The 21,862-nt window shown below is 41.3% G+C and overlaps 3 protein-coding genes across 5 annotated transcripts in view; 1 reads left to right on the top strand and 2 right to left on the bottom strand.

The window, feature by feature from the left end:
* Nucleotides 1-273, bottom strand: part of mphosph8 (M-phase phosphoprotein 8) — a 35,949-nt gene extending 35,676 nt beyond the window's left edge. Inside the window, exon 1 of the mRNA XM_028022374.1 lies at nucleotides 270-273. The gene's annotated coding sequence lies outside the window, so the exon portion shown is untranslated. The remainder of the gene's footprint in view (nucleotides 1-269) is intronic.
* Nucleotides 1-13,238, top strand: cpap (centrosome assembly and centriole elongation protein). Of its 2 annotated transcripts, none has more exons than XM_028022380.1 (19): nucleotides 1-106; nucleotides 520-909; nucleotides 2,541-2,667; nucleotides 2,773-2,895; nucleotides 3,011-3,119; nucleotides 3,282-3,387; nucleotides 3,891-4,601; nucleotides 4,798-5,545; nucleotides 6,259-6,391; nucleotides 6,531-6,696; nucleotides 7,427-7,558; nucleotides 7,681-7,809; nucleotides 7,899-7,986; nucleotides 9,821-9,984; nucleotides 10,193-10,282; nucleotides 10,710-10,850; nucleotides 11,029-11,113; nucleotides 12,166-12,286; nucleotides 12,549-13,238. In XM_028022380.1, the coding sequence occupies exons 2-19, from the start codon at nucleotides 550-552 to the stop codon at nucleotides 12,739-12,741; spliced, it is 3,726 nt and encodes a 1,241-aa protein (XP_027878181.1). In that variant the 5' UTR covers nucleotides 1-106; nucleotides 520-549; the 3' UTR covers nucleotides 12,742-13,238. The 2 variants fall into 2 exon arrangements, with proteins under 2 accessions (XP_027878181.1, XP_027878182.1); XM_028022381.1 differs by having other exon boundaries at nucleotides 9,824-9,984.
* Nucleotides 13,041-21,862, bottom strand: part of rnf17 (ring finger protein 17) — a 23,706-nt gene continuing 14,884 nt past the window's right edge. For both annotated transcript variants that reach the window (XM_028022378.1, XM_028022377.1), the window contains exons 21-38: nucleotides 21,121-21,381; nucleotides 20,719-20,866; nucleotides 20,128-20,240; nucleotides 19,352-19,442; nucleotides 19,116-19,237; nucleotides 18,794-18,968; nucleotides 18,512-18,623; nucleotides 18,193-18,356; nucleotides 17,426-17,545; nucleotides 17,255-17,335; nucleotides 16,400-16,522; nucleotides 16,254-16,310; nucleotides 15,990-16,100; nucleotides 15,545-15,668; nucleotides 14,684-14,819; nucleotides 13,543-13,729; nucleotides 13,339-13,443; nucleotides 13,041-13,244 (exon numbers count right to left, since the gene is read on the bottom strand). In XM_028022378.1, the coding sequence (XP_027878179.1) occupies nucleotides 13,348-13,443; nucleotides 13,543-13,729; nucleotides 14,684-14,819; nucleotides 15,545-15,668; nucleotides 15,990-16,100; nucleotides 16,254-16,310; nucleotides 16,400-16,522; nucleotides 17,255-17,335; nucleotides 17,426-17,545; nucleotides 18,193-18,356; nucleotides 18,512-18,623; nucleotides 18,794-18,968; nucleotides 19,116-19,237; nucleotides 19,352-19,442; nucleotides 20,128-20,240; nucleotides 20,719-20,866; nucleotides 21,121-21,381 (2,221 nt within the window). In that variant the 3' untranslated portion in view covers nucleotides 13,041-13,244; nucleotides 13,339-13,347. The remainder of the gene's footprint in view (nucleotides 13,245-13,338; nucleotides 13,444-13,542; nucleotides 13,730-14,683; nucleotides 14,820-15,544; nucleotides 15,669-15,989; nucleotides 16,101-16,253; nucleotides 16,311-16,399; nucleotides 16,523-17,254; nucleotides 17,336-17,425; nucleotides 17,546-18,192; nucleotides 18,357-18,511; nucleotides 18,624-18,793; nucleotides 18,969-19,115; nucleotides 19,238-19,351; nucleotides 19,443-20,127; nucleotides 20,241-20,718; nucleotides 20,867-21,120; nucleotides 21,382-21,862) is intronic.

Below are 21,862 nucleotides of genomic sequence, written 5' to 3' on the forward strand. Positions count from 1 at the left end.
CGCGGGCTTTGTTTTCATAATGGCGGCAGGATTCGAAATCTTTGTTTGCTTCATATGCACTACATTTCCTTTTTCACATGCAAGACGTCCGTCTTGCTTATAACAGGTAATTACCGGTATTCTTAGCCTGGCAGAAGATGCCGTCAATGTACATGTTTGGACATTAATGTAATAACCGTTAAAAACGTTGCGCGTGAAGTTAAACATTATATCAGCAGGTGTAAACAGGCCTTTTAACTGCTACGTCATTTCACTACAATGTTCACCACTCGCTTCCAGGACCGAAATTAATTGTTCCTGTCACGTTTATGTTATGCTCACTAACCTGTACGCGATATGAGTTGGACTAATTTTTATTTATACCTTGGGTTCGACGATGTTTATACAGAAATGAATTTCTGTATGTCTCATTTGATCTGGAACTTGGATTCACAGTCAGTGTGTTAAACGTCGTGTACATTCATTATTAAATTAACCCTTAACCTGTCACCGTAATCTGTTTGTCAAATCCCGGATTAGCAAACGCTTATTGAAGCATCCTGGGTCGGCATGTCATCACCGTCCGAGCTTCAGAACCTCTCGGCGGACTTCTTTACTAAGTGGATGCCGAGCAGCACCAGAGCCGGGGTGATCCTCAGCCCACCCCCGGAACTAGCAGGGTCCTTGCGGCACATTGCCGCCGCGGTACCCGCTCCCCTGCACCCGGACGATTCTTTCGTCTCCGATTTCGCTCCGCTGCCTGCCTCCACGGACAGCAGCTGCCTCGGCGTGGATGGATGTGGAGAGGGAACTAGGCCGGTGAGCTACCTCCGGCCTGCACCACAGGGGGTTTCAGATGGACACTTGGAGAATTTGGGGGGAATGACAAGCAAAACCCAAGATCTACCCCTGATGATGAAGCTGGAAGAGGTAAGGTCGTAAATCTGATACCGCAGATTATTAGCTGTGTTGCTTATGTAGAGGTGAACCCCTAGAATCCTGTATGAGAGATTAACACAAGATTACACATGAAGATTCACCTTTGAATATAGAGAACATTAGAAATGCCAGAACTGAAACTGACATCTCTGTCTCAATTACTAAAACGTTCTAGTAGATGGATTCATACTTGACAGTTTCATTGTGGATTTGCTCTCACTTAAATAGCTACAGCTATTAATTATGCTTGCAAAAGAGAGAGAGTAGGATTAGGAAAATCTAATCAACCAATCTGGGATTACCATTGTCTGCACACATGGGCGTTTGATACAGAACTTTGAAGAAAGCGCAAAACTGGAGGTTTATGGAAATGGTTGTCAAGTGGAAATGAAAGCTTATTTAAAATGTGAATCTTTTTGTTTCTAAAGGTAATATCAAAAATAAAAGGCATAACATTTTGATTAGTTACTACTTTGTGCAGCATTTAACTGCTGTGTGTCATTATGCAGCGTTTTTCTGAATTGTGTTCACAGTAGCTGTTGACACAGTGACGTTTTGTTGTCGTGATTTTACTTACTCAAGTTAATTAACTGGATAAAATAAGTAAGCTCTACAAGGAGATCTGTATGGAGGAGCATCTGTGCTTCCAATAGTGAAATGATAAGAATAGACTGAGAACCAAAGGGTTATTAGTACCACATCCCCTGCTGTTTTAGGCATCTCTCCCTTAAAAAGCTATTCATGCTGACCAGGGCTTAAACTGCAATGGAGGTGTTGAAGTAAGTAAATACTCTTAACACGAGCTGGATTTAGTGGTTGGTAAACAGACTGTGATCAAACATGTCTTGTTGAGTTGCCTCGAAACCAACTGGACAAAACCTCTTGGGTGGGGTGAGAAACGAGACAGCATCATGATCTTTTTGCTTTTGTTTCAAACAGGGAAGCAACCATTTCTACTTTTGCTAAAATGATGTATTAGAATGGTTTATAACTAGGGATGCACGATACATCAGCAGCAGCATCGGTATCGGTCGAGTTTAGTCTATTTTTTAAATTTTCTTTTAAATGTATCTGTATCGGCCCCATAAATAAAACTTCGGGTCATGTGACAGCGGATGGTCAGGTGAAGTAATGCACAAGGTGTGGTCATGTCGGAAGTGTATGGAAATAGAAATAACATCGATTATCGGCCATCACAGCAATATTGATATCGGCCCAAATTTTCATATCAGTTCACCCTTCTCTATAACAGCTGTATTGTGATTTATAAAAGTTACTTATTGTTGTAAAGCGGTATTACTTTAATAAAAGTAGCACTCCTTTAGTTTACACGACTACTCCAAACAGCCAGTTTTGTCTTTCTTTTCAGTGTCGGGGAAGTATAGTACGTTTTTTTGTTTTTAGGTGGGGGAGGGGCAGCGCTACACTTTCTATGCACCAGAAGGAACGACAACATTTGAGAAACTGATATTTTCTGTAGCGTCTCATGAAAAGGATTTTAACCTGTAGAAATTATATGGTGGAGAACATTTTAAAATCACATTTTTCCCATGATACCGTTCACCAGCCTGGTCTCATGTGTGAGTTGTGCCGTCTGTGTAATTATGCGTACATTCCTGCAGCTGAAGAAGTGGCAGCAGCACATGCATGAGCAGCTGAAAGCCCACCAGCTGGAGGAGCTGCTGTGTTTGCAGGAGCAGCAGCACAGACTGCTGGGGGTTGGGGATGTACCTCAGATCTGCACTGAAGGTCAGGAAAAGAAGCTTCTGAAATTGCTTTTAATGAATCTTTAAAAAATTTTTTTTTTACTGTAAATAGAAAATATGTATACATTCTCTATTTTATGATCCATAGAAAATCCAGGGCTGCCAGGAGCACAATGGCGAAAAGACACGGTCCAACGCAGCCCTGATAGGAACTGCGGCCTGCGGCAGGAGCTGCAGCTCTCTGACCAGCAGGAACATGAAGATGATGAGGGTAAAACATATTTGGTTTTAGATAGAAAATAAAAAAAAAATCCGCTTAGTGTCACTGAGAGGAATTTTTGTAAATTATGTATGTTAACCAATTTTACACTTTGTAATTCCTGCAGGCATGTGGGACTCCGACAAAGAGAATCCGAAGCAGAGTTTAGAGTCGGATGATGCGTTCATGCAGCCGGACGTCAACAGCAGGCAACAGGAAAATGACTTACATGACAGGTAAACACATTTTACATTTGAATCAATATTAAAAATGTCAATATCTCCTCAATTAAACAAGCAGCAAATGCATTTCAACACGTCTCTCTTATACATGTCCTTTCAAATGAGTAGAATTTCTAATAATTATGCAACTGCTTGCCCTTCATGGCTTTTCTCCAGACCCATAAAACCAGGTATTGGGGGGCAGAAGAAAACCTTTGAGGAGCTTCTGGAGGAGCAACTGAGGCTGGAGGAGCAGAGGTTGAAGTCTGCCCAGCAACAGCCTGTAAGAGGATAAACATCTGAAGTTTACTATGCAAGCTAAGTAGTTTCCAGGTCTTAGTTTGTTCCATTTTTCAGTTGTCAGTATGATGTATTTGACTTTTCAAAAAGAGGATGCTTTTAATGCAGGATTTAAAAAAAACCCCATTCATTTATTAAAAAGAATAAAAAAATGTAAAATTAACACATTTTTCATTATATTTTAATATAGCAAATAATTATCAAACTAAATAAATACATGTACAAAATAGAAAATAATAAACACAAGTACATAAAATAAAAATACGTAAGAAAAAAATAAATATATATATATACAATTTTTGTATTTACATCTGAACAATGCCTTAAAAATCAGTAATTTGAATCTAGTAAAATCTGAAATTTTGACCTGGAACCATGGTGGTTGTTTTTTTAAATTTTAGTCAAGTGCTGATATTTTAGGCTTTAGAGTTGTTGCAGATGTTTTCTTTAACGTTCGTTCAACCTTTTGTATTCCGATCTGATCAGAAGCCAGCCAGGCATGAAGCTGCATTCCCAGCCAGGCGGCCCTTTCTGAAACGAGGACAGGGCCTCTCCAGATTTACCAGCAGCTCCAGGGCTTCAGCGCAGAAAGCGAAGGACAGGAAGGAGCAGAAACCACAGGCGATCACCCGCAGCAACTCCGCACCCGGTTCCATCCTGAAGGGCAGCTCCAGCGCCGGCCCGCCGCTTCCCGTCCAACGCAAAACCGCCGTACTCAATAAGGAGAACCGAGGAAGGGGGCTGCGTTCGCCGCCGCAGGACGTCAGGGCTGCGCGGACGACCACGGTCCTGGGGAGTCATCAGAGACAGAACACCGGACCTGCTACCAGTCAGACTGCACCGGAACCCAGACCGGTAAAGCATCATCTGGGGCCGGAGAAGTTATATAATACAGGCGTCCCAGTCCAGGTCGTGAGGAACACCGGTCCCAATCTGCAGCCGAACCCTGTGATCAAACAGGTGGGGTTGTCAGGCGATGCCGGGAAAGAGAAGAGTTGTGTTTCTAAAGCGCAGTCGGCTGGAGCGGGAGACGGAGGCGGACTTCCTCAGCATTCCTTCGAGCTGTCGTTCCAGGAGAAGCTGCAGCGGTGGGAGTGCAACCGGCACCTGGAGAGCATGGAGCTGGGAGAGTTTGAGCTGCTGGAGCAAGCGGCCGAGGAGCTGTCCTTCTCATCCAACTCCTCCTTCGTCATGAAGGTGAGGAAAACAGATTCATGTCCAGTACCAAAATCTGACAGTAAAATTGAGTGGTTTCTGTCTTAAAGCCTTAACTAAGCTCTAACCTAAGGAGAAAACTTCAGTTCCACTGTGATCAAAACCATCCAGAGTGAATTGAAGTGACTCTGTACTTAATTACTGAGCTAGATTTTTTTTTTTTCCATTTGCTCTGCAGGTTCTTTGCTTGGACCAGCAGAAGAGGCACTCTGCCATTGGGCTCCACCAGAGGCGACTCTCCTCCACCCCTATCAAGTCGGCATCGGGAAGCGAACCTCAGAAGGGGGGAGGTGTCCGGCTCACCGACGGGTCGGAGCGTGAAGGGATTTCCCTAGAATCAGTAGCATCTGAGGCGAAAATGAGAGAGAATGTGCTCAAGAGCAAAGTAACCGAGGGAGGACGGGAATCTGAGGCTCCACACAACGACGAGATCTCTGAGTTTGGAGGCAAAGAAGTCAGTGTTTGTTTTTCAGCACCTTCTAACCCCGCTTATGACAAGAGGTCTTACCAGGATGAGGAGAGTTTCAGGGACGAAGTGGAAGAAGATGAAGATGAGGAGAGCGACAGCGTCGCCAGCAATGCCGACGGTTCCACTCTGATCGAGGACGGACGCGACGGGCAGAGGAAGGTCATATTTGACGACGACGACACTTGGAACGACCTGGACGACACGGCCGTCACGGTGGAATGCGATAGTCGGGGGATCAGTCCGGTTCCCAAGCTGACAGCCAGCAGAGTTTCCCCACAGGAGAAGGCTATGCTGAGGAAAGTAGCGGTGAGCAGAGCTGTGGAGCCGGATGAAGGCCCGGAGAACGAACTTGCACCAGCTTCTCAACTCATGACCAGACTGTTCCCCTCGTTAAAGCCCAAAGCTCAGAGCGCACCTCCACCTGCTCCACCTGAGAACAGGAAACGGGACGACACAGGTCAGACAACACTTCCATCCTTAAAGGGGCAGTATTATGTGAAATCAACTTTTTTTCTTTTAACTTTACATCTTGTAATGTTACAATATGATGAAATGGGAGTGTTGCTTTGATTCTTTAACGCATGTTTGAGAAATCTTTTGGTCTCCATGGCAACCATTCAGCTGTGCAAAACACCTGGGTGGATCTGGTCCCACCGCCAAGACGCAGTTCCTTCACGGAGCTGCAGTTTCCAAGCTTCTGGGGTTCCAAATGACAAAGCAGCCCTCTCCCATTCAGATCCTTCAGACTAGCCGGCAGCAATTAGCAAACAGCTGGTGGAAGTGCGCATCTGCTGAGCTCATCATAGAAGCTACTCCTCAGTGTAAAAACATTGCCAAAGGGTTAATAGGGGAGAGATGTGATGACTTCCTGAAGGCGGAGTTAAAGAAAGAGCAGAACTTTCTTAAAGAGACAGAGACCCAATTTCAAGGCATTAAATTACAAAGTAAAATTTCTTTCAAGTCAAATTTGATATATACAACGACTGAAGGTAACAATTACTTGATTTGAGCTATAAAGTGATATTAAGTAGCTGGAAAAGACATAATACTGCCCCTTTAAGATTCTGTGATTGAACTTTTCCACAGCTCAGTTTAGGTAAAACTAGTGGATTCCTGTGTTGTGTTTTCAGATTTTTTTATTTTTCTGCGTGTGCTTGTTCTCATCTCCAGCCCAGCAGGTCCAATCCAGACAGCTCAGAGAGCGGCTGGCTGAGCTGGAGATGGAGATAGAGAGATTTAAGAAAGAGAACGCTGCACTGACCAAGCTCAGGCAGGAGAACGAGAGAAGACAGGAAGACCTCAGGTGAGGCTGGAAGGAAGTAAGATTTCTGAATTGTTTTTTTTTTTTTTTTAAAAAAAAGCAAAATAATATTTTTAATTTATTTTGGAGAAGAATCATTTCGTCTTCTGCTTCCTTCAAGAGTTGCCTCTGTATGTTGTAGGAAAGAGCGTTTGATGTTCGAGCAAGCAAAAGCCGAGGAGCTGGCCAATTTTGAGGAGTGCAAGAGGGAGGAGAACAGGAAGCTGCAGAAAGAGCGCAAGCTGTTTGAGAAGCACGTGTCGGCGGCCAGAGCCATTCCTGACAAAAAGGAACGGGAGGAAATCCAGGTTCATGTCACACGTCACTCATTTAAATACTTTTGTGTCTTTACTCCTAAATATTTCACTAAGTAAACTTGTAACAAACCGGCTGGTGTTTGAAACCACTCGCTAAAAAGCAGAAACAAAGCATCAGCATCTTCCTCTTTCTCCCCCGCCCCACTCAATCTTCCCTCATCTTTAATCACAACGTTGGGGCGAACACGTCGACATCAAACGCAGCGTCAGATCTTAAGCTCTCCATGCTGATGCAATAATTGGAGCTACTGTGATGTCATCGTAATCCTTTTTACTGTTAGACCTCATTACCCACACATAGCAGGTGACTGAGCCACTTAAACCTCCTTCCAGGAGGGGGCGATACAGACTTAGAATTTTATCGCGATACGTTGTGGAATTATTGTTGTAACAATAAAACTATTATTTCTTTTAGACCAGAAGAACAAATATTTCAAGAACAAATATTGTTCTTGAAAATCATTCCCATTTGAGAAATAAATGGTATTAAATAGTAAATTCATTTTTGTTGAATTTACTATTTATTAAAGTTCTTGTGGAAAAACAGCTAAACCAATTCCCGTCATACTGTCGTTTTAATTATTATTACTCTTTTTTTTTTTTACGATCATTAAGTGAAATTTATAATGACAATGATGAATCAAAATTGTTCTAAAAAAGGTTTTTTCACAATAAATGCCCGCCACCGCGCCTCCTGCAATGTTTTCTCCTTTCCCAACAGTCGTTGAAGCAGCAGCTGAGCTCCCAGCAGGAGGAGCTGAAGAGGAGGGAGAGCCGCTGGGCCTCCACACACAGCCGCCTGCGACAGCAGATCGACTCCCTCCACCAGGAGAACGGCGCTCTGCGCGACGAGGTGCAACCACTCGACTCCTCTTGGTCACGCTTGCGCTTAAACCCGACATCCAGTTTGTCTCCAGATAGATCCCGTAATCAGTTCATTCAACGGCCGCACGCTTTTTGACTTCTGATCTTAAGATTCGAACCCTGGAGAAGCTGCGCCTCAGTGCCTGGAGGAGAAACTTCGCCTCTGCAGAGAAAGGCGTCCAAACGAGGGACGGACCCGGAGTTTCAGATAGCAGCGTGGCTAAGGGAGTAACGTTTGCGGTAAGCTTGACTGTTTATTATTTTTATGTTGTTAATCTTTGCAAAAAGCTCGATAAAATACTTCACTGACGTGGACACGTCCTGTTCAGATTCCCCTGGACTCTAGAGGAAGCAGCTCCAGCCCTCTGCTCAGCTCAGCAGGAAGGAACTCGAAGGATAATGGCCAAGCAGCCGCAGGTAGAAACAAGAGCTTCATAGGATTTATAGCCTGGAAGAATATTTATACTCTAGCAGATTTAAAATACCAGGTACTGTCCTTGTCAATCAATCAAATTTTATTTGTATAGCACATTTCAGCAGCAAGGCATTTCAAAGTCCTTGTCCTTTGTTTACTTTAGATCAGGGATGTCAAACTCATTTTCATTTTGGGCCGCATCGAGACAATGAATGTTCTCAGACGGCAGGTTGTGCCAGAAAAAAACTTTTTCCAAGACTGTTAAAATATGAACAAGTAGCACTTTTATTCGATAAGCACTGTTTAAAGTTAAATAATAAATATCTTTTCACTTTGATCAGTCCATCTTGGATTCTACGATTGTTTTTCTGAGGGGTTTTTTTTCCGTAAAAAAACCAATATTGATTTTGTGGTGCTAATGTATAAATACTAGCAATATTTGCACTTATGTATGACTGTAAATGTGACTTTGTTACTCGTTGCCATATCAACGCTGACTTGACATCAAAAAAGGCTAGCGCAGCAGTGTGGAAGAAAGGAATGCTGCCACCTACAGGTGGGAGTTACCAATCACCTAAACCCAAAAACCATCCATCCATCCATCCATTTTCTGTTCACCCTTGTCCCTAATGGGGTCGGGAGGGTTGCTGGTGCCCATCTCCAGCTACGTTCCAGGCGAGAGGCGGGGTACACCCTGGACAGGTCGCCAGTCTGTCGCAGGGCAACACAAAGACATACAGGACAAACAACCATTCACACTCACACCTAGGGAGAATTTAGATAGACCAATTAACCTAACAGTCATGTTTTTGGACTGTGGGAGGAAGCCGGAGTACCCGGAGAGAACCCACGCATGCACAGGGAGAACATGCAAACTCCATGCAGAAAGACCCCGGCCGGGAATCGAACCCAGGACCTTCTTGCTGCAAGGCAACAGTGCTACCAACTGCGCCACTGTGCAGCCCACCCAAAAACCAATTCTTTTTTTAATTATTATTTTTGTAGAAAATTTGAAATAAGCTCACGTGAAAAACTGTGGCGGTCTGTTGAGTTTGCGTGATTTTCTGTGAAAAAGCGGAGTGTAAAAACTGCTTTGATTTAAGCGCTGAACTGTTCTCTTTAAGGTTATATCTTCGTGCCTCACAGGAGTCTGAAGGGCCACAGAGGAAGCTACAACGGGCCGCATTTGGCCTGCGAGCCTCGAGTTTGACAAGTGATTTAGATGCTTACAATAATTTAGAGATGAAATCCTCTCCCCTGGTTCTGTTAGTCGTGTGTGTGTGTCATTTATGCTGGACAAAGGGATGTTTTCAGTTTGCATAATCGCTCTCCAGGCTGTCCTTAGCATGACTCAGCTTGACTTGAAGGTGTGTGTTCTGCAGTAGGAGAGTTTTAATCGGATTCTACAAGCTTTGAGCGTTACAAAGTTAAAGCCCGTCGTTGCGTAACAGTTCTTAATGTGGACGGTGGAGTAATTTCATTTGAGTGCAAAGTAAAACGCTACGACATTTGAAAAAGCCGTTAATATGCTCAATTTAAAAGTAGGTCTTTATGAGGTAGCAATTTAGTTCTTTTTCTGAGAAACAAGATGTAAAAATTATACGCATTTAAAAATACGTATAAATGAGAGTATTTTTAAACCCTCAAATATGAAAAATAGGGGAAAAAAAACGTCTTCAGGGTAATTAGAAATTACCAACAGGACTGTTTAGACAAACATATCCTCAGATTAAACATATTTGTCTCTCGTTGGTGTTTAAAGTATACAACCTCAAGCCGTTTTACGGGGCCAGTCGGAATGATGTTTGTTTGTTCTTCCTGCTCTGCGGTCATCAGCAGGAATGAAAAGCAGCCTGAGGAGGTCGGTCGGGTCAGGATCTTCTCTGTCGTCCTCTTCAACGTTTTCTGTAAGGAGGACGGAAGAAAAGCCAAGACCTACGAGCAGGAGCCAGGAAAAACCATCCAACCAGAAACCGGAGCATTCACACGACTGCTCTCCAGTAAGAGCCGCCATTAGAGCTGTTTCACTCTAATGTTGTATTAATCTGTTGAGTAATACAACAAGTTTGCATCCAGATAAAAACTTTACTTCTGATATAAAAAGCCTTTTCGTATTTTCAAGTTTATTGAACGCTCCAAGTTACAAATAGCAATACCTTTAAGATTTTTTATTTTTTTTACCTGAACCTCTGGTGTGTGTGTTTACAGAGAATAGATCTAGAGCAAGAGCAACCGGAAAGCTGCGAGGCCCGTGATCCAGAACTACCTCAGGAGGTCGTCACACACCCTGATGGCAAGGTGAGGCACATTTAAAACTGGAGAAAATGTTTGGAGAAAACCTGCCAAGCAAAAATATGATTTAAATGGAAAAAGTTAGACAAAAAATGCATTCCCTTTAAAAGCTTAGAAGAACTCAACCACATTACAGGAGGTAAAGGTATGCAGACGGACATTTCTTAATTAGAAAGATTTTCATTAGTTGGAAGTCATGATTAAAAAACAAACACGTTTAAAACTTCCTGTTTTATGAGTCACTTTTAAAGCCAAAATACTGAAATTAACTATCAATCAATAAAGTTATAGCTTACCTAACTCCATCTCTAGTTGCTTAGAGATGTAATGACAGATTATGAAATTGTTGGACAGTTTAAAAATACGTAAACCATTACGGTCAGTTGATGAATGTCCTGTGAGTTTTACTGAAACGTCTCTGTGCTGCTTTCAGGTAGAGAAGGTTCTGGCTGGCGGCGATCGCGTCATCGTCTTTCCCAACGGTACTAGAAAAGAGGTTTCAGCAGACGGGCTTTCGGCCAAGGTCACCTTCTTCAACGGAGACACAAAACAAATCACAGCCGATCAGAGAGTGGTGAGATTTTCTGTCCTCAAACAAGCTTCTGAATATATTGAATAAAGCTGACTGACATCTACAGAGTCCTGATGGACTCTAGATGATCCATTTTAAATATTTAGAGGTTAATGAATGTAAAGTTTGCTGTAGGGTGAACAGATGTGTTAGTTGCCTCCTATGTGCTTCTTGCAACCAGATCTACTACTACGCTGAGGCTCAGACCACACACATCACGTATCCTGACGGTATGGAAGTCCTGCACTTTCCCAACAACCAGACAGGTGAGAACAGACATGCTTTTTATGTAGCCCTCCAAGTAGGAATGCACCAATTTATCGGCCAGCCGATTTGCTACATATGAAGCCGATCTCATCTAGCTTGGGAAAGGTCTACGTCAGCCACTGTCCTCTTTTGCTCTGTGGTAAGAAAGGTTTTACTGACAAGACCGGCCCACCAAGTCATGTCTGCACATTTACAATTTATGATAGTATGCTATATTGAGCAACATTTTAGACAAGAAAATCGGAATCTGCAGGTTAAGCTTTTTAAAAGATCGGTAATGGGCGATCAGCCAGAAAGCTACAATCGGTGAACCCCTACCTCTAAGTTCTAGACTAATCACTAAGTGTGCTTAAATATTATTTCATCAATCAAATCAACACAGCTTCTATCCATTTACTGCATATTATATCAGTCCTCCCAGTTTCTTGAGAATTATCGTGGGAATTCACGCAAAATCAACAAATCCCTGCCTTTTTGTGCACTAATACATATTTGGGAGTTTATTGCAGATTTTCCTCAAAAATTGTTAAAAACATTCTCACTTGCACTAAACTGCTGCCACTGCCTTAATTGATGTCAGATTATAGCCCATAATCTATACCACAAGTAATAAAAAATTGCATTTACTGTCATAAATAAGTGCAAATATTTCCAAATTGGTACCACAAACACTTTTATTTTTATTGCAAAAAAAAAAATCACAAAACAATCGTGAAATCCTGGAGGGACTGGAAAGATGTTCAAGGTTTTGTCAATACATTCTGGCACAACCGGCCCTGTAAGAGCATTCATGATCTTGATTTGGCCCAAAACGAAAATGAGTTAAGACTTTCTAAGGATGTGCGGACACCCTGTGTAATCTTAAGTCATTGCAACTCAGAGTGCATCGTGGACAGTAGTCAGATTTATTCATTTATGACTCATTAAATCTTAGAAGATGAGAAAGAAATTTTTTGTTGTAAAAGCAATAAATTAGCACCAAAATCATTTAAAAACAATGACTTAATTTTCTTTATGCAGACTCCTCAAATATAATTTATTCTCGTTCCAGAGAAACATTTTTCAGATGGCCGCAAAGAAATCACCTTCCCAGATCAGACGGTGAAGAACCTGTTTCCTGATGGCAGAGAGGAAAGCGTGCTGACCGACGGGACCATCATCCAGGTCAACTCGTAAGTTCACTGATGATACTTCAAACATTGTGGTAAAAACTTCCGTCAAGAAACTACTGAGGTAAAAGTTAGTCTGACCATTTTTAGACTTTAAACTTGATGTTTTTTTCCAGCATTCAATTCAGTACTAAAAAATAAACCTCACCTTTAAAGAGGTACAAGCTGAAACCATTCAGTTTGTTGGTTACAATTTCACCCAACCATTGTGATCTTGTTCCACCACCGGCGATTTTCATTAAGCTGTTGGTTCTATTTGCATTAGGGACGGCACCAAAGAGATCCACTTCAACACGGGCCAGAAGGAAATACACACTGCTGAATACAAGAGGCGGGAGTATCCAGACGGCACAGTGAAGACCGTTTACACCGACGGCAGGCAAGAAACTCGCTACCCAACAGGGCGGCTTAGGGTCAAGGACAAAGACGGAAACATCGTCCTGGACAACCGGGTATAACTTCCTGCACCAAACCAGCATCTTTTAAGATGGAACCAAGTTCCTCTTAATTTCATTGAGTGCCTCCACTTCTTTAAAGCATTACAACAAAATACTGAGCAAAAGTTTAACACTTACATGGATTTTTTAAAATATATATATTTTGGTTTTTTATTGTGTAAAATCTGAAATATTTATTTTTGTAGATGGATGTAGATTTTTTAAATAAATATTATTTTTTATTGAAGAACTTTCTTTATTGTTTCTCAGGTATGAAAACATTTATGTGTATTAAAAGAAAACTCTCAGCAGTCATCAAGTTGGCACTTGGGAACTTTTAATGTGTAGCTTAACACAAAAACAACCAAAAAACCCAAATGGTCATGAAAACATTGGTTATTTAAACTCAACAGTCAAACATGAACAGATTGATGCAACTTATTCCCCCCCCCCCAACAAGTATAAACTAAGAGCAGCATTAATAAAACAATATCTGAAGCCCAAAACAATGGGAACAAGAATACCTGGAAAACAAAGATGTATTGTTCATGAAAACATGCCAAGTTTAAAGACCCCAATTAAAGAGTTCATTTTAATTTCTGAGAACTGGAAGATCACCTGTAAGTTTTAGTCGAGCTCAGCCAATCCGCTGTTCACCAGAGGCAGATGGACCAGCTCTCTGTCCTCGTTGTACAGCTGAACTTTGAGCTCTGGCTCTCGTGACTGCGCGGAGAACGAAGAAAAATTAACAACCACTACCAGGATTTATTAAAGTCGACACATTTCTGCTTCTTCTTCGTTGGAGACAATCATGTTACTTACAACAACAGTTGCTGTGATGTTGTTGTGCAGCAGATCTGTCATTTCCATCACAGCCTTCACGCTCCACGCAGGGCAGTACGGCAGAACGTCTCCGCGCCGCTCCACGCTCGGCGCCTTGAAGCCAGCGACTTTGACTTTTATTGCGCGTGTCGGAAACAGCAGCAGCTCAGATGGCATTTGTCGCAGCCTGGCAGGAAGACAAGATTTTGAAGAGAAACCCCCCCCATCTGTGTCTACAGTACGTCACAGCTACAAGGGCGTATTTTGATCATTTGAATTTAGAAATGAGTTTCCCTCAGTGAAAATAATTTGTTCCACCTTCCCTCAAAAATCTGCACACCACTCAAAATAGTCACTTAATCCTATGTGGAGAATATATTCTGCAAGGCCAAAGAAAAGGCCAACTTTAACTTTAATTACAGCACAAAGTTGCTGCGGCATTGTTTCGATAAGGTGCTGTAATGTTACAAGATTCATTTGCATCCAGTGTTGCACTAATTTTTTCACTAACTTCACATGTCAAGAGAGCAGTCAGTTAAACAGCAGTTTTTTTGTTTTGCAGGGTTTCAACTGAAACCACAGACTACATGGAATTTAAGGCCTGTATCAAGACAGAAATGGACTAAACAAATAAATCATACAGGTTAGCAACAGAAGTGAGCTGATGGCCAAGACGAACATCATTTAGCCAACAGGAGATAACTTTGCACTTACCAGTGATGGACATAAAAAAAAACAACTAGCTAGCTCTACCTTTGCTAGAAGACGTCTGTACGTGACTTAAACAGAAAAGTCCTGTGAGGAAAAAAAACTACGCATACACAAGATTACAATAAAACATAAGACCTGGCATGAATGTATTTAAGACCTACTTACTTTTTTAAAATTAAATTAAGATGTTTTAAGACCTTAAATTTAGACACATGAGTTTAAGACTTTTTAAGGATGTGCAGACACCCTGGTTTGGGTAAATTAGCAGGGCTTGTTTCAATTCTAACTGCTATATTTGATTCCCCTCGGATTATGTGGTCTACATCAAATTGTTGCTGCAAAAGATAGATTTTTGTCTTGGAGTCAGAAAACTTGTTGCATTTAGTGGAACGTTTAAAAGAAATGTTAAGGCACTGTGCAAAATTCATACTTGCTAGTTGGCAGAGAGTCGTCAGATCCGAAATCTACATGTTGAACCAAGATCACGAGAGGCTCTATGCTGGTGAACTTCATCAGCCTGGCCCGGTAGTACTTGCCATCGCTGTACTCTGCCAAACATGGACCACCTGAAAACCAAAAATAGGTATTTAAATGAAGTATAATGTGTCAGTACCCATAGGAGCAGAGTTACACCACTGAGACCACCTGTAGATTGATTTGAACCCTAATTCACTATGACGATCTGCTAACGCAGAAAGATCTTGAGATCACAAACGGATTTCAAACTATAAAAAACAGATTTCAAACTATAAAAACAAACACTGCACTGCATTTGCCTGCCTATTTACGTGTTACTAACTTGGAATGTTGGTTCAGGCAGCAGACTGTAATTAGTCCCCACAAGACATAATTTATTACAGGATTTTTTTTTTTTTTTTTTTTACAATACTACTACTCCCACAAGTATAATAATATCTTTGGTGATCAACCGTAACCATGTATCCTGAATATTGCCGTCATTGAATTCTCAAAATCTCTAATTTCAGGCAAAAACGTGCGAGGAGATAAATATTAAATAACAATAACAACAGAGCCTTTCAGAAGTGGCCTATATGCTCTACACGTTTTCAGTAAGAAAACATTATGACATGAAAATTATAGTTGTTGGAAAAAACAAAAGTCATGTTGCACACCCCTAAGGTAATATAATTGATCTTAGCATACAGATATGATTGAAGTCAAGTCCATGATTTCAAGATGCCAAGAAGAAGAAGCCTCTCCACAAAAACCCCCAATAAGAAACCTCTGATTTCTCCTCATTAACAGGTAAGGAAATCTAGAGAAACATTACCATATGGAAAGCTGGTCAGTCGGGGCAAAGAGGTGATGTTCGCATTGATTCTAGTCAAAGCTTCGTCCAAAGAATCGTCCATCATCTCTGAGCCAGCCATGTCCTTCAGGGGCCACAGGAACAGCTACAAGACAGGGAAGGTGAAACACTATTAATAAACTACTTACCAGCTTTAAACAGGCAGAGATCTGGCAAAAAATCAGCAACAACCACCATATTTTTAAAAGGCATGCAATCTTATTAAAGGGCCGGTATCCTGCAACTTTTATTTGTGTGTCTTCTGAGTAAAAATTATCATGACTGCTTACTGAGGAGCTGATTCAACCATTTGATTCAGGTGTGTTGGACCAGGGCTGCAGCTAAAAGTTGCAGAACACCAGGGTTGAAGACCCCAGATATATGGTATTCCTACACATTTGATGCAACAGTTAAGCTAACAGATAACCTCATTGGGGGTCCACAAATGTGTGACCCTGACTTCAAAGTGTTCTCCCTCTAGTGGCAGGTTTGGGCTAACAAAGGACCCCAACACTGGCTCTTCTGGGCCCATTAGACTCTGAAAGAAATAAAACAGAACAGAAAATATTTTTCATATCCAACCAAATAAATTTATGCTATATAATTTGGTAAATGTCTGCCCAAAACCGTATATATGTATACAGCTAAAGGAGCTGTTCTTGAACCTGCAGCCATAATTTTAGGTCCAAACCTCAGTGTTGATATCCCAGATATCCAGCAGGGAGGCAGGAGGCATCACTACCAGACTCTGCAGACGAGCACAAATATCGCTAGGCAACGGAAGGTGGTGAAGTCTGCTTTAGGAAAATCAAAACAGAAAGCATCATGGAGGAAGACCTTTTCTGTTGAGAGAGCGCCGTCCATGGAGGCGTGTTCGTTGTGACACAGAATCCTGCTGAGACTCATCCCATCCAGGAAGATCTCCACGGTGACGGCTCCCCGGGGCTCAGCCGGCAGCGCCTGGCAAATAAATACACACTGGATTTCAGACACTACTCTGTGCTGCTTACTAATCATGCTGCTAATGCTTGTAGCTAATATCCAATATGTAACTTCACAACAAAGAGTACCAGGGAGGACGGCACAACACTAGGACAAAATGAAATTGCTCAATATTTTCATTACGTGTATATATTATATGTTTTCTTTCTTCCTGTCTTTTACTTCATTATACGTCCTTTGTAAGCGTCAGAATCTCAGCGACTGATATCACACTCAGCCTGTCACAATAAGCAATTAAACAAATTAAAATAAGCTGGATCATTTCCATTCAGATGATCAATCTTTTGTGAAGGGCAACAGAGACTTCATGATCAGTTACTTGTGGTTTTTATTTCCGGTTTATTTATTATTTTTGTTTGCTGTGTTTTATTTGGGGCATTTAAAATATCTTCCAGGTCCAGGGTTAAATGTTCTTTATAAAATTAAAGTTTGAGAGAGCAAAACTTAAAATGGTCTCAAAACAATATTATTATTTATTGCGACAATTTATTGCCCACTAAAAATTGTAATCGTGACCGGCCTATGTACCATAAGCCTACCCAATTACGAAAATATACTATTGGGATTTGCATGCATAACAAATACGGAACACAATAAACACTTTTCGATTGTATTCTCAGACAAGTTAATATTGTGATATTGTTTGGTTTTGGTTTGACATTTTGCATATTATTCCAAAGTATACTTTACCACAACTTGCATGCCCACGGATCGGTTCAGTAACACCTCCCTCATCAAAGCTACTCCGTCTCGTTGCCATTTCCCACCAACCTAACGGTCCAAATGTGAAACGACTGCAGTAAACAAAGTGAAACAAAACAAGCAAACAAAAAAAACAAACAAAACGAGAGGCATTCTTACAGGGTTGATGCCAAAGAGCTGGCAGGGCATGCAGAGCTGAGGAACCTCCACACACAGTAGCATGGGATACACATGAACCACTGGGATGTTCTCAACCAGACCGTAGTCCACATATTGTACCTGATGACACAACATCATGAAACTTGGTCGAACTTTACTATAAAAAGCCACCAAGTTAGAGAAACTCATTAGAAGGCACTTAATAAGGGAAATTAATGGAGGTTTGATGGATTAATGAATCCATCGGTTCCATCCACTCAGTCACATCCACACTTAAGGTTTCATATATCTGTGTTTGGGAATGCACACTGAAGATTAGGCCGGCCATTTTCTTTTTCTGCTGATATCACAACAACAGTCACTATACAACAGGAATTCATAAAACTAATTTAATTAGTTGGAAACAACATTTTAAAAATCCATCTGAAAACATGCTTCTCTCTTGAAAGTAACGGAAATTAGAATACTCTAAAAATCAGCAATTTTCAACACAGTGGTGTTTTTAATCCTGCATAGTGACTCTTTGCCTAAAATTGAAGTAAATCAGTCCATAGATTTGTTCGGGATATTCACTTGTCGTTTGTAATTGGAGAAAGACAAAAACGGTTGCTGTCAATTACAAATGTTTACCTAATACTTGACATAATCTGTTGTAGTTGTCCAGTTTTTGTGGTTTGATATTCAAAATAAGTTACCGGCTATTAAACCCACTTTAAATGGTTCATAGTAATAATCCAACTTATCTTGTTTCCACAGTTCTTCCTGACCTTAACGTGACCTCCCAGCAGCTCCAGCACCTGTCCTCGGTACCACAACATGTCTGGTCCGATGACGGCACAGCCCTGGACCAACTTCCAGGTGTAGGGCTTCTGTCTGGGTAACGTCTTGATGCTCTTCTGAATCCCTTCCTTCAGTTGTTCAATTTGATACTCTGAGAAAAACGTACACAGACAAGATAAGTAAGTATGAAATATGAGTATATTAAGCCTCATGCTCCATCCTTAGGTTTCTATCTCAAATATATCATCTTTGCAGTACGCGTATTCCACATATTATGTCTCATTCTAAGGGATCTCTTTAGTTTACCTGCACTCTGTGTTCTGGCATAAATGACACCATCGTCTCCAATAGCAGAAACATTGATGAGGATGTGACCAGGACACGGCAGCTCTGGAGGGTTGTACATTGAAGTCTTCACCTGTACGTACAACCACACACACATTACGCTCCCCTGTTCTTTAGCTTCTTATCTACATTATTTTATCCTCTACATGGAATAAAACCTGTAAATATGAAAAACTTAAGCGTAAATTAAAAGAAAAATAACAAGCAAGCTATTGTAGAGTGAGTTTCTCACTAATTAGTCACCTTTTCAGCTGTTATAATTGAGCGAGGGAATGGTTTTGGAGGAATGGAAGCAGATTGGGTGGAAGGGAAAGGAGAAACAGATGGAGGGGAGGTGCTTTTTTCTTTTTCACAACTTTCTGGGTCAGTGGCTGGAGTCTGGGTATCAGTTACTTTGGGCTTTTGGACAGCTGTGGCCCTGCAACAACAACAACAACAACAGAAAGCATGAATATCCTGAAGATTAAAAACGCAGCAAAGCTTCAGGCAAGCAGTCAAGTCTTTCTAAAGCTGAGACAGAAAATGGATGTATTTGGAAATTTACTATTCATAACAACACACGGACTTTGGCTTTCTTTCCCGGAAGGCGAGGCCTTCGTCGACCAGGAAGTCGGCGATGCTGATGTACTCTCCCATTCTGTTGGAGCAGGACAACGTGACGGGCAACGGATGCTCCTCTGTCTCCTCCTAAACGAGCACAAATGAGGCCATTACATACGAGCAGACGGCGTCTGATAGAGAGACGCAAAGTCATTCATTTCCACAGCAAGAATAAAAGAAGAGGAGAGGAGAGTAAGACACCTTGATTGTCATTAAAGCTGAAGCTCCTGTCAGGTAGTAGGAGATCAGGTCACAGGCTGTGTCTGTCCAGGTGGATCGGCCGCCTGTTGGCCTAACAGATTGAAAATGTCTCAATGTCAAAATACACACATTTTATTCAAAATTTATTATATAAGTTTTTTTATTTTTATTTACATTGGCAATATTTATCTCTGGTGCATCTTCCTTAAAAAAAGAAACAATTGATTTTCCTCAATACAGGATTCAAACTCATTTTGTCTTTCTGCCATACATTCAGAGACTCCACCTTTCAGAGTTAAATATAAATGTGGATATGGCAAAAACAGAAAAAGGAAGGGAGGAAAGATACAAGTAAGTAAGGATATGTTTGGTAAGAATTAAGAAAGGAAGCGAGGACACCAAAAGGATAGGAGGGAAGTAGGACACAAAAACAAGGGAAGGGAGAGGGAAGTGATGTAGAAGACAAAAAAAGGAAGTAAAGACACATTGAAGGATGAAATGGTCACAAAAAAGAAGAGATAGAAAGTAGGAAATAATGGAATGAAGAAAAAAAAAGTTAAGAAATACAATGACAGAACTCTGGAAGAAAAGACACAGAGACAATAGTAAGAACACAAAGGAATAGGGAAGCACATGAGGAAAAAACGAGGAAAAGACTGTCATGACATATAGAGCAGAATAAAAAATAAATAGAAGAAGCAAAACAATAAACAACTGACGGACATGTAGTACAATAATATGTTGCTATGATCATTTGACATGTTAGCATAACCAACCTGATGTCATTCACAGTACACTCTATTGCCAGGGAGCCGATCAAAGAGGACGGAAGTGGGTACAGGTTACTGACGTGGATCTTCACTTTGTTGCCATGGTCACACCGTCTGACCTGGTACCATTTAGTAGAGAGACAGTGATCATCATTTGATGCCACCACTGAAGTATTTCAAAAACTCTACAGGGGAATCCTGACACCAAGTTTAGGTCAAAAAGTCACCCACTCGTCACAATGAAACTATCCTCCTTCTATGGTAAAGAAAGTAACCAACTCATTTAAATGTACTCTTTCAAATTGCAGTTTGCTTCAGTTCTTGTTTTTAAAAATCCCTGTATGCTGCTGTAGTGGTAAAAGCTTAAAATAATTAACTAAAAGCTCCAAAAACTTTGCTACTCACTGCTCCAAGAAGTGTGTGTAAACCTTTTAATCACAGCTGTGATGCGTCTCCTACACTCTCCAAGTACCGTAAAAGTTTTCAGAGATTTACTTACATGTCACTGCAACATCTTAACAAACCTCTCGACAGTTCTGCAGTGAAACAGCTGCAGTAAACTGATGTCAGAAACAAAAGTCTGTAGTGTGTAAATACTTCTGCAATGTTGTTTGATGTGACGTCGCTGCAGATCCGTCCTCTCTCCCAGACTCCATTAATGTTGGCAGCGCAGTACATGTCCGCCTTCCACACAACTTCTTGCGGCTCCATTAGGGCACACTCCTGCTTCACCAGTTCGCATATTCTACACAAACATTAAAATAAACTCATGACATTTACTTCAACAGCAAGATGCTTGTCACAGATTTATTGACGTCCTGAGCTTAAAAATTCAGGGTTGGACGAGCAGCTGTAGCTTTGCTTTCTAAATCTGTAGTTGAGATGTTTGCTGGCAGTCCCTCTCAGTTCTGGTGAATTGGGTTATTTTATAAACACAAAGTAATTGGATCTTGTAGATTTAGACATCATGTCAAACACGAGTTAGTCATGGATGGTCACCTTTTAAGCTGAGGGTCAGAATTGGTGAGTCGGACGTAGAAGCTGCTTGGTGAGTTGACGTGAGTGACCATGACTTGGAGGTCTTTGCGCTGATCCGGCAGCTTCAACTGCGCCTGCAGCTCCACAGGGTCGTCGATTTGCTCCTCAATAGTGACATGACCCGAAGATTCGGCTTTCACCGCACCTGCGCCCAGCTCGAGCGGAGGATCCCAGACAGTGGATTCGGGACGAGAAGGCTTTTTGCTTTTGGTGCTCTGTTTGCTGAAACAGGAAGCAGTGGGGTCAGGAACGGAAAGAAATTTGTCAAATATGGAGATACTGTAAGAGAGGAAGAGGGAAGAATGAATACAGAATACGATAAAAATATTAGTCTCTGCACTTTACGTCTCCAATCTTATCTTGCTTATTTATATTAAATTCAATTGAGAATACTTTACTGATCCTCAAGGGAAATTAAATAATATATAACATATTGGTCTTATAGTCCTTTCACATATGATGAGCAATGCTACTTGCATAACAAGCAGGTAGCAATAAGTGTGTATGTGCAGCTCCTGAATAAGCAAGAATATTTAAAGGGGAAGTATTATGTTACCTTTAGTTGTTATCAAAATGCTGAATACATCAAATATTACTTAGAAGAATTTTTACTTTGGAATATATCATCTTGAAATTGGGGCTCGGTCTCTAAGAAACTTCTGCTCCTTCTGAAACTCCGCCTTCAGGAAGTCATCACAAAAAT

The sequence above is a fragment of the Xiphophorus couchianus genome, chromosome 7 (assembly GCF_001444195.1).
Source record: "Xiphophorus couchianus chromosome 7, X_couchianus-1.0, whole genome shotgun sequence".
Classification (NCBI taxonomy): domain Eukaryota; kingdom Metazoa; phylum Chordata; class Actinopteri; order Cyprinodontiformes; family Poeciliidae; genus Xiphophorus; species Xiphophorus couchianus.